General features: G+C 37.3%; 1 protein-coding gene across 1 annotated transcript in view; it reads left to right on the top strand.

Moving 5' to 3' along the window:
* The window catches only part of LOC107549347 (thyrotropin receptor-like), a 55,317-nt gene extending 45,545 nt beyond the window's left edge, over positions 1–9,772 (top strand). The window contains exons 2-8 of the mRNA XM_016230394.1: positions 691–765; positions 3,376–3,450; positions 3,536–3,613; positions 3,989–4,057; positions 5,726–5,803; positions 7,940–8,128; positions 8,362–9,772. Coding sequence (XP_016085880.1) covers positions 691–765; positions 3,376–3,450; positions 3,536–3,613; positions 3,989–4,057; positions 5,726–5,803; positions 7,940–8,128; positions 8,362–9,760 — 1,963 coding nt within the window. The 3' untranslated portion in view covers positions 9,761–9,772. The remainder of the gene's footprint in view (positions 1–690; positions 766–3,375; positions 3,451–3,535; positions 3,614–3,988; positions 4,058–5,725; positions 5,804–7,939; positions 8,129–8,361) is intronic.
* Positions 9,773–12,530: the final 2,758 nt, after the last annotated feature.

Here is a 12,530-nt window from a genome sequence, read left to right as displayed (position 1 = left end):
GACTGTTCAAATGCAGAGTTTTGCGCATCATGTGTGTGTGTGTGTGTGTGTGTGTGTGTGTGTGTGTGTGTGTGCGCGCGCGGGCACGTGTGTGTGAGAGAGAGAGAGAGCGAGAGAGAGAGAGAAAGAGAGACAGGGTCACGTCACAGTGGAGTCAGCTGTCTTAACCGTGGCTTGTGTACCGCAAACACATACCAGCTTCATCACTGTCTGTCAGGAGACTCTCTTCCTCTTTCGGAAGTGCTTGCGGTGTTCGGCCAATCAGTGCCCAAGCATCAGGCTTTTTTTAGATTTTATTTTTTACCTGCGAATATATTTTCATTAATACCTTTTGAGATTTACTCTCACTTAGAACAAAACCAACCAGCATTTAACTCTGTTAATAGAACATACCAGCATTGAATCCCTGATTAAATACACCCATGATTTTAGTGACTTGTTCTTCCACTGTACTATTTTTGTTGAGGTTTTCTCTTATTGTACTAGGAAATGTGCTTTCATTTAGCATATCTGGCTGAGTAAACTGAACAAGAGCAAATTACGTCAGAACTGTTATTCTCATCATCTGCAAAAATAATGTGAAATGAATTCTGTTACAGTCAAGTATGATCCAATCACTTTCATTTAAGCACTTACAAAAGAAAATTTTCAATTCATGTAATCTCTCTCTCTCTCTCTTTCCCATTTCAGAGAAATGAGAAACACAAGAAATCTGACATTCATCCATCCAGAGGCTTTTAAGAATCTCCCTAAATTACAGTATTTGTGAGCAAAACACTGTCTACATACTTTTTTGTCTTCAAATTAAAAAAAAAAAAGTTTTGTCATGTTTTCCTGGTTTAAATATTTTATTGAGGTTTATGCCTAAAAAAAAAAAACCTGAACATTTACACTAGCTAGTGTATACTATAGTAGCATGGTGGAAACTTTAGTTCAACAATGTTAGACTGTTTATAATGAAGTCACGTACATGCAGTGAAGTAATAACTTCGGTAACACTTTATTTTAGGGACCAATTCTCACTATTAACTAGTTGCTTATTAGCATGCATATTACAAGCATATTGGCTGTTTATCAGTACTTATATACCACATATTAATGCCTTATTCTGCATGACCATATTTTAGATCCCTTAATCCTACACCATCCCTAAACTTAACAATTACCTTACAATTAATAAGCAACAAATTAGGAGTTTGTTCAGGGAAAACTCTGTTTTCCCTATTCTGCTAATAATTGATTAGAGATCACAGTTAATGCCACATTGTTATAGTTAATTTGCACGAAAGAACAAAAAGCTATTCATTGTTTAATCTTATTAACCTGCAGCCAGAGATGAGCACATATACATCAAAAAGTATTTTGTTACAAATTACAAATACTTGCTCATCAAATATATTTAATTTAAAATATAAAATACTGGTGTGAGAAATGTATTTATTTAAAATACAAGTAATTTGAAAATACAAAAATACAACCAATATTTACATGCAATCATTTGAAGTGCAAGAGACAGTGGCATTACTTTTAGCAATACTGGAGTTAGATACACACATAAGAGAAAGAGAAGTGCTTTCCCCTCCTTGAACAACTTATAAACAACATATTCTTTAACCCTAACACTAGACAATATATCCAATATATTGATCCAAATTTCTTCTAATTTCTTTTGTTCATTTAAGACACAACCAATTGTTTTTACTTGAAACTTCATGTTTCTTTATCACTCCTTTATCATTTCTTTATCAGTGTGTCAAAAATTAAGCAGTCCTGCAAAACCGTATTGTCATACTGCCTTGTCCTACTCAAGAGGATGCCTCAAGCTATTTCACTGTCAACAGTAAAGATTCCTAAAACTCCTAAAAATGCTGATATTTAGCTGTTAAAGGGCTCTATTTAGAATTCAGAAACCCTTGTTATTAGCGACACCGGTGGTCATTAATTGAGCTGTGGCCAGCAACATACTGCTCATGCTCTTGCACACACTCCATAGTAATGTATACATTTTCCCAGCGTCCTTCACATAAAAATTTGTCTATAGGCTCTCATTTTTTAAGTTTCGTTAAAAATGATTTTTTTTTTTCACCTAAAAATGGAAATTCTGTCATTAATTACTCACCCTCATGTTGTTTCACACCCATAAAACCTTAATTCCTCTTCCGAAAACAAATAAAGATATTTTTTTATGAAATCAAAGAGCTTTCTGTCCTCCATAGGCAGCAACGCAACTTACACATTCACATTACACAAGTGACTCGAGTGCTTTGTTTGCACAAAAAACATAATTTACAACTTTATTTATGAAAATATTGATCTGCATTGTGCATTCATGAGAGCATCACAACGCATTTGTGTTGTTTGCGCGATAGAAGAGTCACGCATCAACATAAGTCAAATGAGTTAGTGTTCACTAGAGTACCACGACACATGTGTTTGGATAATATTTTCATTAATAAAGTGGTAAATTATGAAGCACTCACATCACTTCATAAAATTGGATTACTGGATGTACTTAATGACATGGATTACTTGATGTTTCTCCTACCGTTCTGGACCTTGAATGGTAAATTGCATGGCTGACTGTAGAGGGGGCTGTCAAAAGCTCTCAGATTTCATAAAAAATACCTTCATTTATGAACAAAGGTCTGGCAGGAGTGGAACCACACGAGGGTTGGTAATTTACAACTGAATTTCCATTTTTGGGTGAACTAACCCTTCAAGACCCTTTATGACAGGATGTCATATGATTCACTTGCATCTAGCCAAAAACTGTGATAGGCTATATTTGGCAGTACTATTAACACAGGTGAAGAAAGATGTATTATGTATTATTAGATTGTATTATCTGATAATAAAATGACCTACTTGATTACGTATTTTAAGTATTTCAAATACATAATACTGTCTCTAAAAGTATTTAATTTTTTTTGCCCAGCAAAATACAAATGACAAAATACTCAAAAGTAATTGAATATGGATTTAATTAAAACACTGCCCATCTCTTCCTGCAGCATGTAATTGGCATAGACATTTTGCTTTAATTAATTCCTTGTCGCTTCGCTCTCATGTCATATTTCAGGGTTCTCTTATGCATTTATGCACATGCACACTCTTCAAAAACTACAATATATAGATTATATTATATATATAGATGTAGAATGTACTACATGTTTGCTTGATTATTGTGCCTAAGAGCATGGTCTAGGTAAGTAAAGCTATAACCAGTTAGGCAGCCCAGCAATAACATTAGGGCACTAAGTAGTAGGAACAGTTACTAGCAACCAAAAGTGCAGTTACCTCTAGCAATAAAATTAGTGTCACTGTGGACAGTGCATAAGACCTTGAAATAATAACCAGGAGCTGTTGTATTTTCAGAGGCTTATTCAACACAGGCCTCACCATCTTCCCTGTACTGAACAATATTCAGGCTGATGACTCCTACTTCCTACTGTGAGTAGTGTTCTAATTCAGCAGTTTTCATACAGATCAGTGTTTTTGAAGGTATTCTTTTAATCTATTTATGCTCTTCCTGCAGAGAACTAAGCGATAATCCCTATATTGCTGAAATTCCAGCTAACGCTTTTCTTGGCATTACCAGTGATCTGCTGTCAGTGTAAGTCTTGTCATATTCCATGTCATATACTAACAGAGAAAAATGAGTTTGAGATGTCATTTGTCAATTTCCTTCCTGACTTTTTTTTTTTTTGTGAAGAATGTGCAAAACTACTGTTACTTATAGGCTAGGTATATTGGAAAGGTTCTAGTGATTGAATGAAAATTACCCCTTTTAGCACAGGCTATTTGTAATTCTGTTCTAGTTCCTGGTACAATTATTTGCAGTATACTGTGTGACTCAAGCATCGCTATCTCCTAGAAAGGCTATTTAAACATATACTCTGCTCTAAATTCTGAATTAGAAGTAGACAATGTTATTAGCAAGATTTTTGCACGAAGACATGACTGTTATTTTTTGCTTTTTATTCAACAGGAGGCTGTACAGCAATGGCTTTACGAAAGTCCAACATCATGCTTTCAATGGCACAAAGCTGGACTCAGTGTAAAGTTCTTTATAAAAGCTTGCATAAGACATTCAATTAAATGCTAAAAGTTTATCTAAAACCATATAAATACACAAGTTTGATACAACACATTTATGAAGCATTGGTCATTAACAGAATAGTTTACCCAAACATGAAAAAAAAAATCTATCATTATTTATTCACCTTAATTACATTACAAACCCGTTTATTTCCTGTGCAAACCTGTGCACCACCAAAATAAGTTCTTAAACTTGTGCACTATAATCTTCCAAGAAACAGACCAAAAAGGATTTAAAATATGGTCTGTGGCTCACACAGTATCGTATTGCTTTAGACAGGGGTCTCCAACCCTGTTTCTGGAAAGCTAGCATCCTGCAGATTTCATCTCCAACTCCAATCAAACACAACTAAACCAGCTAATCAAGGTGTTTAGGGTTACTTGATAATTACAGACAGGTGTGTTGGCTCAGGGTTGGAACTGAAATCTGCAGGACGTCTTCAGGAGCAGGGTTGGCTACTTTAGATTTAGATATAATATTTGTGAAAGTTGAATGGACTGTTGTATGGAACTTGTATGTTTTTCATGTCCTTTCTGACAGATGTGTTCACTATGAACTGTCACTGAGTGAATAGACTTTTTTATTCCACTGAAAAAACAGCAGCATATGGTTAAATAATGATATAATTATATCTACTATTCGTTCACTTGATTCAATAGCATGCATGTCATGCTATTGTCTTCTCAATCAGTTCCCACCGAAAAAAAGTGTATTCAGAGTAAAGGACACTTTCGGGGAATAATATTTACTATTGTCATTTCGCAAATCGTCTGCTGAGAATACAGGATATTAATGTCAATCTCCCTCATATCTCAAACTCCCTTAGGTTGTAATCTCTTGCTAATGTCTCTGGTTTTGCATGTTTACATTGGACTGCTAAACCAGGACAAAAGCACCTGATGAAAGTGTGATAGTAAAACTCCCTTTCTGGATTGCTAAATTGCTTGTAAAGGTGGGCCCCCCTAGCAAGCCTTGTTGGGCTGTTTCATTGCACTTGAGAATTCATCCAGCATGGTTATGAAATTCATGTTATTTTAGAAACCACATTGCACAGAGTAATTTTCTTCAGCATTCATAATTTTTTTTGTCTTGTTTTCCAGGGGCCAGTTGCATAGACACTATGTTAAGACTCACTTTTCTGATAAAAATTGGGTCAATCTACATTTTTGTTATACTGGCTTTAAACAGTTATGACCAGTCTAGAAGAAAACAAATTAGATGGTTAACTTTTTAAGACTAGTCTAAGCAGTTTATACAATCGGCCCCTGGAAGAAGAAAAAAATGGCCCCAAAGAGTTTTTATGATATTCTGGTTCCTGTGTGTACTTATATCCCTTCTTTAATGTAAGTCTGTGGGATTTTTGCCATCTACCAGGTAAAAGAACTAAGTCTGATCACTTGTAACAAATAATGCACCTATTCTCAACAAGCAGCACAGTTTATGGTATTATTCATTTATATAGCACAAATATTGTGGGGCAAATTACCTACTAAATTCTTTAGGGTTTATGGGTTTGTTTGTGCCTTAACAACCACCACAAAAAGTCTGGTTTTAATTTCATCTTTAACATTTAGTAATAGCATTATAATAACAAAACTGAACCCCTTTTACTCCTTTTCTTTCCAGGTACCTGCATAGAAATAAGCAGCTCGCCAGGCTGGATGAGAGAATGTTTGCTGGGACTAGCAGTGGGCCAATGCTCCTGTGAGTGGCTTTTGTTTCTCCTGAAAGCACTTGAGATTCAGTGTCTGTAGTTCTTTCTGAGCTCTTTAACTCAGAGTTTGCTGCCCTTGTCCATAAATGATTTTGCTGTGTTTTGGTTATGGAAATATACTGTATATATACTGAAATACTGTAAATTATAAGATTGTATTATTATCATTGTAATTTAGAGCAGATAAAGACTTTTAAATATTTTGTACATGTTTGTAAAAATGTCAGTTAAGAGATTAGATCATGTGTCATAATACAAAAATGCACAAAATAGCATTTTAATTCTTTGACACTTTTAATGGAAAACATTTTTCTCTTTCAAAAAAGGAAAATAGCAGGTTGTTTTACTGATTTGACAAATATTATAGATTTCTGTTGATAACAGACTTCATAAAGCTAGCCTACTCTTCATTGGTGTTACTAATAATTTTTTCTGTAAGTGCAAAAATATCTTCTCATCTGAATGCAGGATGTTGACCATAGTAATCTTATCTGTCTGCTAATGTGGGCCTGCTGAAACCATAATTCTTTAATAAGTTAATAATGTGGCCCCTCAGCTACCCTCTCAGGAGTCAGTTCAGTGTGAAATCATTGCTATGAGGTCACTGGCTAACTATCTCAAAATGAAAAAATCAGGCAAGCGGGCTGCAATTTTTTTTTTCTTCTTAATTTTAAACTCATGTTGCACAATAGACTTTTTGGAACATCTGTTTAAAACAAAAACAACAACAAGCTCATATTAGAATGGACATTTTTGACTCTGAGGGTTATAATCCTATAGGGAGGATTGATGATTTTCAGAGGAAAACAAAACAGGCAGTGGTAATTTTTTTTCTTTTGGTGATACTGAAATGCACACAGCACAGCTTAGCCTAAGCCTGCATTTACATTGAAAGTCCTAATGCAAATTGTCTTTTGACAATGTATCCATTTTTTGTCCCATCTTACATTCAATTAAGACATGACCAGCTGTTTACAATATCGTGCCAGAATGCACTGACAGCAGCTCTATTAGTTCTAGTATTGTAGAGTACTGTATATGAGAACACCATGACCATAAGTGCTGTTTAAATTAGAAAGTATCCGATCTGTTTATTGGAAAACGGGACTTTAATTCAGATATTTTTGTCTAGAGAATCTTCTCTATATAATGATTGGTCAGCTCTCAAACAGGCAAGTCATTGGAACAAACATCCAACACTTTAGAAAAACACTGTTAAAAAGCAACATCAACCAAAGTACCACAAGCGTTTCAACATTAGAGAATTTTGTTTTCCAAAATATATTTATTAACATTTTGTGCCATACAACAAAAACAAGGGCAAGTAACAATAGCACTGTAAAGGTAGTCGTTAAATGATACAATGAATGTCTAAAGTGGGGGAAAAAATTAAAAGGACAAAATAAGAGCAAAAATAAATAAATAGAAATTGTTAATCCTCTTCTGCATTTTCAAGTGACAGATCAATGGTATCAATATAATTTAACAATGGTTTCCATGTTTTATGAAAGCTTTTAAAGAGCCTTTTATGTATTAAAGTTTCTTTTTCTCCTGAAAGTATCAAATATTTTAGCCCAAAACTCTGTCAAACTTGGACAGGACCAGAACATGTATGAATGATTTGCTGGAGACTGTCGGCACTTATTGCAAGTGTCACTCCTGTCTGGGTATATTTTGTGCTCTGTAAATAATCTTGCATTGCATCAAACTGTGTCAAGCACATAGGGAGGAAGAATGTACTAAATCAAATACAAATACACAACTCTGTTTCAAGTATAGTCACCCCCAGCTCTAGTTTTTATGTATTCTTGAGTGATTCAGAGGGGTCAGGATTTTAAAAATCTATTGATTCATAAAAGGCAGAGATTAGCCCTTTTCTGTCTGGACTGAGAGAGAGATGGGTGTCCATTTTTTTATATCAGGAGGGAGATTAGGGAACTGGGGAAGCTGATTTTGTACAAAATGTCTGACCTGAAAAAAAGTGAAAAAGATTAGTGTTAGGAAGATCAAACGTCATTGGCAATTCTGAAAAGGATAATAATATTCCTTTATCATAAAAGTCCTTTATGCTGCTGAGGACCAATCACAAAAAACTGGGTCAATCTGCTGTCTTCTTTTCTCATCAGTGATGTATCAGAATCGGCTGTCACTTCCCTACCAACCAGAGGCTTGGAGTCACTTCGGGAACTCTGTGCTCGGAATGTCTGGGCCCTCAAAAAACTACCACCGATCAAGACATTCAGACACATGATTACAGCAGACCTGACCTACCCCAGCCACTGCTGTGCATTCAAGAACTTGAAGAAAAAAAGAGGGTTTGTGGCATTGATTATTCATTGCAATACTACTCTCAAATCTGAGAAAATATGCTTGTTTTGAGTATTTTTTACTAAGACTGAACTGTAACGTCATATAATTGGTTTGCCTAATTCTATTAAAAATTCTGAATATTATGGTAGTTTTAGTGAGCATACAAAAAGATTTAAGACCTTTTAAAAGTGTATTTTCTGGCATGCAAGCATTAGGATTTTTGCTTTTTAAATGGCAGGTACTTAGAGGACATCATATGCAACCTTACTGCCAGGTATAACCAACTTCAAAAGAGATCTGTGGGAACGTTTGCAATTCCTGGCCTGCACAGCAGCATGGAACCTGGCATTGATTCGGGTGATAACCTCTTTAGAGACACCTACGACCACCAGGACTTTTACAGCAGCCTGCACTACCACACCTACTTTGGCGGGCACCCAGACGATGATGTGGGCTTTGGCGAAACGCTGAAGAACCCCCAGGAAGACACCAGCCATGAGTTTGACAGTCGCTATGACTACATTGTGTGTGAGGAGGGAGAGGAGGTCGCCTGTTTTCCTGCTCCTGATGAGTTCAACCCGTGTGAGGACATCATGGGTTTTGGCTTTCTAAGGGTATCTGTGTGGTTTGTCAGTTTGCTTGCTGTGTTGGGCAACCTGCTTGTACTGTTGGTGCTGCTCACCAGCCACTACAAACTGTCAGTTTCAAGGTTTTTAATGTGCCACCTGGCCTTTGCTGACCTGTGTATGGGCATTTACCTGCTGCTAATTGCTTCCGTGGACCTCCACACACGTTCTGAATACTATAATCATGCTATTGATTGGCAGACAGGTCCAGGATGCAACCTAGCTGGGTTCTTCTCCGTCTTTGCTAGTGAACTATCGGTCTACACACTGACCACTATTACTCTGGAACGCTGGTATGCTATCACGTACGCCATGCGGCTGGACCGTAAGTTGCGTCTGTCCCATGCTTCAGTCATCATGCTTGTAGGCTGGATTTTTTGCCTCTTATTGGCTCTTATGCCTCTCATTGGTGTCAGCAGCTACCAGAAGGTCAGCATTTGTCTGCCCATGGACACCCAGACACTTGTGGACCAGATCTACATCCTATGTGTACTTGTTTTTAACATCCTGGCTTTTGTAGTCATTTGTGCTTGTTACATCAAGATCTATTGTGCTGTTCACAACCCAAGTCATCGGTCTGCCAACAAAGACACCAACATTGCCAAGCGTATGGCTGTGCTCATCTTTACTGACTTCCTCTGCATGGCACCCATTTCGTTGTATGCTATGACTGCTGCGTTGGACCACCCGCTCATCACTGTGTCAAACTCCAAGATCCTCTTGGTGCTCTTTTACCCTCTGAATTCCTGCGCTAACCCTTTCCTATATGCCATCTTCACCAAGGCCTTCCAAGGAGATGTCTTCATACTTCTCAGCAAAGTGGGTCTATGTCAACGTCAGGCTCAACTGTTCCGGGGTCAGACAATATCTTCGAAGGCAAGCAGCAGAGGAATCACTAGACGTGAGAGGGAGCAAACAGGAGCAAAGGAGACCCCTATTTTGCTTCTAGATTATCCAGGCAACCCGTCAGCCACCCAGCAGCAGGAGGACAGTGATGGACAGGACACTTGATGGGGGGAAGTCGTGGCCTAATGGTTAGAGAGTCGGACTCGTAATAGTCAATTGGCGCTTTTCCACTGCGTGGTACGACTCGGCTCGGCTCGGTTTGCGTTTCCACTGCAGTTCAGTACCACTTTAGAGTGGGCGGGATTATTCACATGTCATTATAGTTGCACCGCCTCTATTGCCGCGTCTCCTGAAAAACTTTTTCATTCCGTGTCGCCCCATCAAGCTCTCGCTGGATCCGCTCCTCTGCTATCAACGAGAGTAATATCTGTAATTCCACAACAGACAACAAAACAGCCACTTATTGGTGGTTAAAAAAGGTGCGCTTGTTCAAAACAGTTGCGTTCAAGCCTTCGCTGGCTGTGCTGATTTAAATCTAGCGGTTCTGTTGTGTTTGTGTCGCAAGTTCAGTGACGCAGGTAGTGACGATTCTTTCCGGCCAATCCGTGATCAGCAGAGTTTACACGTTACGTTTTGGTAACGGTACGGTTCACTTGGAACCTCAACCAAGGTGGTACTAAAAAAAGTACCAGGTACCAGGTACTGTACCCAGTAGAAAGCCCCCCAAAAGTGAACCGTACAGAGCCGTACCGTGCCGTACCATGCAGTGGAAAAGCACCAAATGATTGACTAGTATACAGACAGTGGGCCTTATTCAGTTGACATAAGCATAACAAAAATAATGTGTAAATAGTTCATTGATTGACTAGTATACAGACAGTGGGCCTTGTTCAGTTGACATAAGCATAACAAAAATAATGTGTAAATAGTTCATAAATCAATTTTTATTTTATTTTTTTCTGACTGTTTCCATTCAATTCAATACATTAAAATGTATTAAAGAATCGTTTTAGAATTGTTTCAAAAAGAAATTTGCTCATCTTGTGTTTTTCGAGGCCATTGTGAATGCTATATTAAGCTGTTTAACACCGCACACAAATGCAGTGAATAATTATTCCAGCACCCATATTAACTGTGTGCATAAGTAGCCAAGCTCTTAGAATTTTTTAATGATAAACTCTGAAACAATTCTCAATGGACCAACCGCGATAACTATTTTAGAAATTATGGTTGTAATGTAGTAATATAGTAACTGAGAAACTACTATATTTTGTATATAGCGTCTTCTACTGCAGTTACACTGCTGCTTCACTTATGCACAATGCGTGTAAGGGGTGTGAAACAGGCCTAATGGCCATTGTTACTGAGCATCATGTTTTTATAAAATAAGAGCTTATGTAGATCATTCAAGTGTTGTGCTTAGATTCATATTATTTTATCTTCATGTATAACTAAATAAAATGTGCCACTTTTATGTATTCATGTATGTATTTCATGTAGTGGTGATGATTTGCTTGGTGTTAAAATAATACCTCCTATTCCAACTTAAAATAAAGATATGGGAAACTATAAGTAATAAGTATTTGAAAAACCATTGTAAACCCTAAAAAGTGTAACTTGGATCTGTGCCACTATTAAAACATTGCTATTTTTGTTCGAGATATACAACATTAAAATTATATATATATATATATATATATATATATATATATATATATATTTTTTGTGTTTTACATTTCTGAGAGATATTGCCAAGTGTGCTTACACACACAATTAATTTGTTTAGGTGCTCAGTGCTCTGTAGCGCCGACCAGATGGCATTATTTCAAAAAGGAAGTGGCATGGGTGTGAGGGGTCCAGAATGATTTTGCCAGCCCTTTTACTCACTCTGGATGAGTAATGATTTGCCAGCCATTTTACTCGCTCAGCAGTCTGGACTATCCGCTGTAGTCTTCTGAGGTCAGTTTTGGTAGCTGAGCTGAACCAGACAGTTACAGAGGTGCAGAGGATTCAATGACTGCAGAGTAGAACTGTATCAGCAGCTTCTGTGGCAGGTTGAACTTCCTCAGCTGGCGAAGGGAGTACAACCTCTGCTGGGCCTTCTTCACAATGGAGTCAATGTGAGTGTCCCACTTCAGTTCCTGCGAGTTGGTGGTGCCCAGGAATCTGAATGACTACTGCAGCCACAGTGCAGTTCATGATGGTGAGTGGGGGGAGTGCAGGGGGGTTTCTCCTGAAGTCCATTATCATCTCCACTGTTTTGAGCGTGTTAAGCTCCAGGTTGTTAACACTGCATGATTCTCTCTTGAAATTGCAATGACGGGACCAAATATGATATGGCAAACTAGATGTGCCCCCTAACTCGAGCACCTTGACTAATTTCAGAAGCTCACTCAGTCTTTTGAATCTGAAAGCGGGCCTGCTGGTAAATGCCAAAGAATTCATTATAAATAACAAAATGATATAAATATTAAAATGATTAAATGTTTACTTTTGAATTATTAAATTAGTTATAAATCATTTACATTTACAAGAAATCATTTAGCAGATGCTTTTATCCAAATTACAATATTTTTTTTAAAGATTGAAGATTGTGACTATTCACTGCATTTAAATGGACAAGTGCAAGCTCAAAGAGAGAAATAAGGGTTACAAAAGTAAAAGAACAGATAGGCCCCATAACTAGAATTTGCTTAGGGCCCCCAAATCACTAGTTACATCCTAAATGACGAACTATGCACTGCACTTACACACTACATACATTATCACTATGTACTAAACAGTGTAGTGTATGAATTTTATAAGGTTATTTTGTCATTCATTAATGGAGTCTGGTAGCCCCTCCCCCTCTGCTACGTAATTAAATATCTGCAACAGTTGAGTGCATTCTACACTTTGTAGCGAATCAGCTCATGGGGAAATATGAATAATTAAC

The sequence above is a fragment of the Sinocyclocheilus grahami genome, unplaced genomic scaffold (assembly GCF_001515645.1).
Source record: "Sinocyclocheilus grahami isolate Dianchi unplaced genomic scaffold, SAMN03320097.WGS_v1.1 scaffold369.1, whole genome shotgun sequence".
Lineage (NCBI taxonomy): Eukaryota > Metazoa > Chordata > Actinopteri > Cypriniformes > Cyprinidae > Sinocyclocheilus > Sinocyclocheilus grahami.
This window is presented reverse-complemented; position numbering and strand designations above follow the sequence as displayed.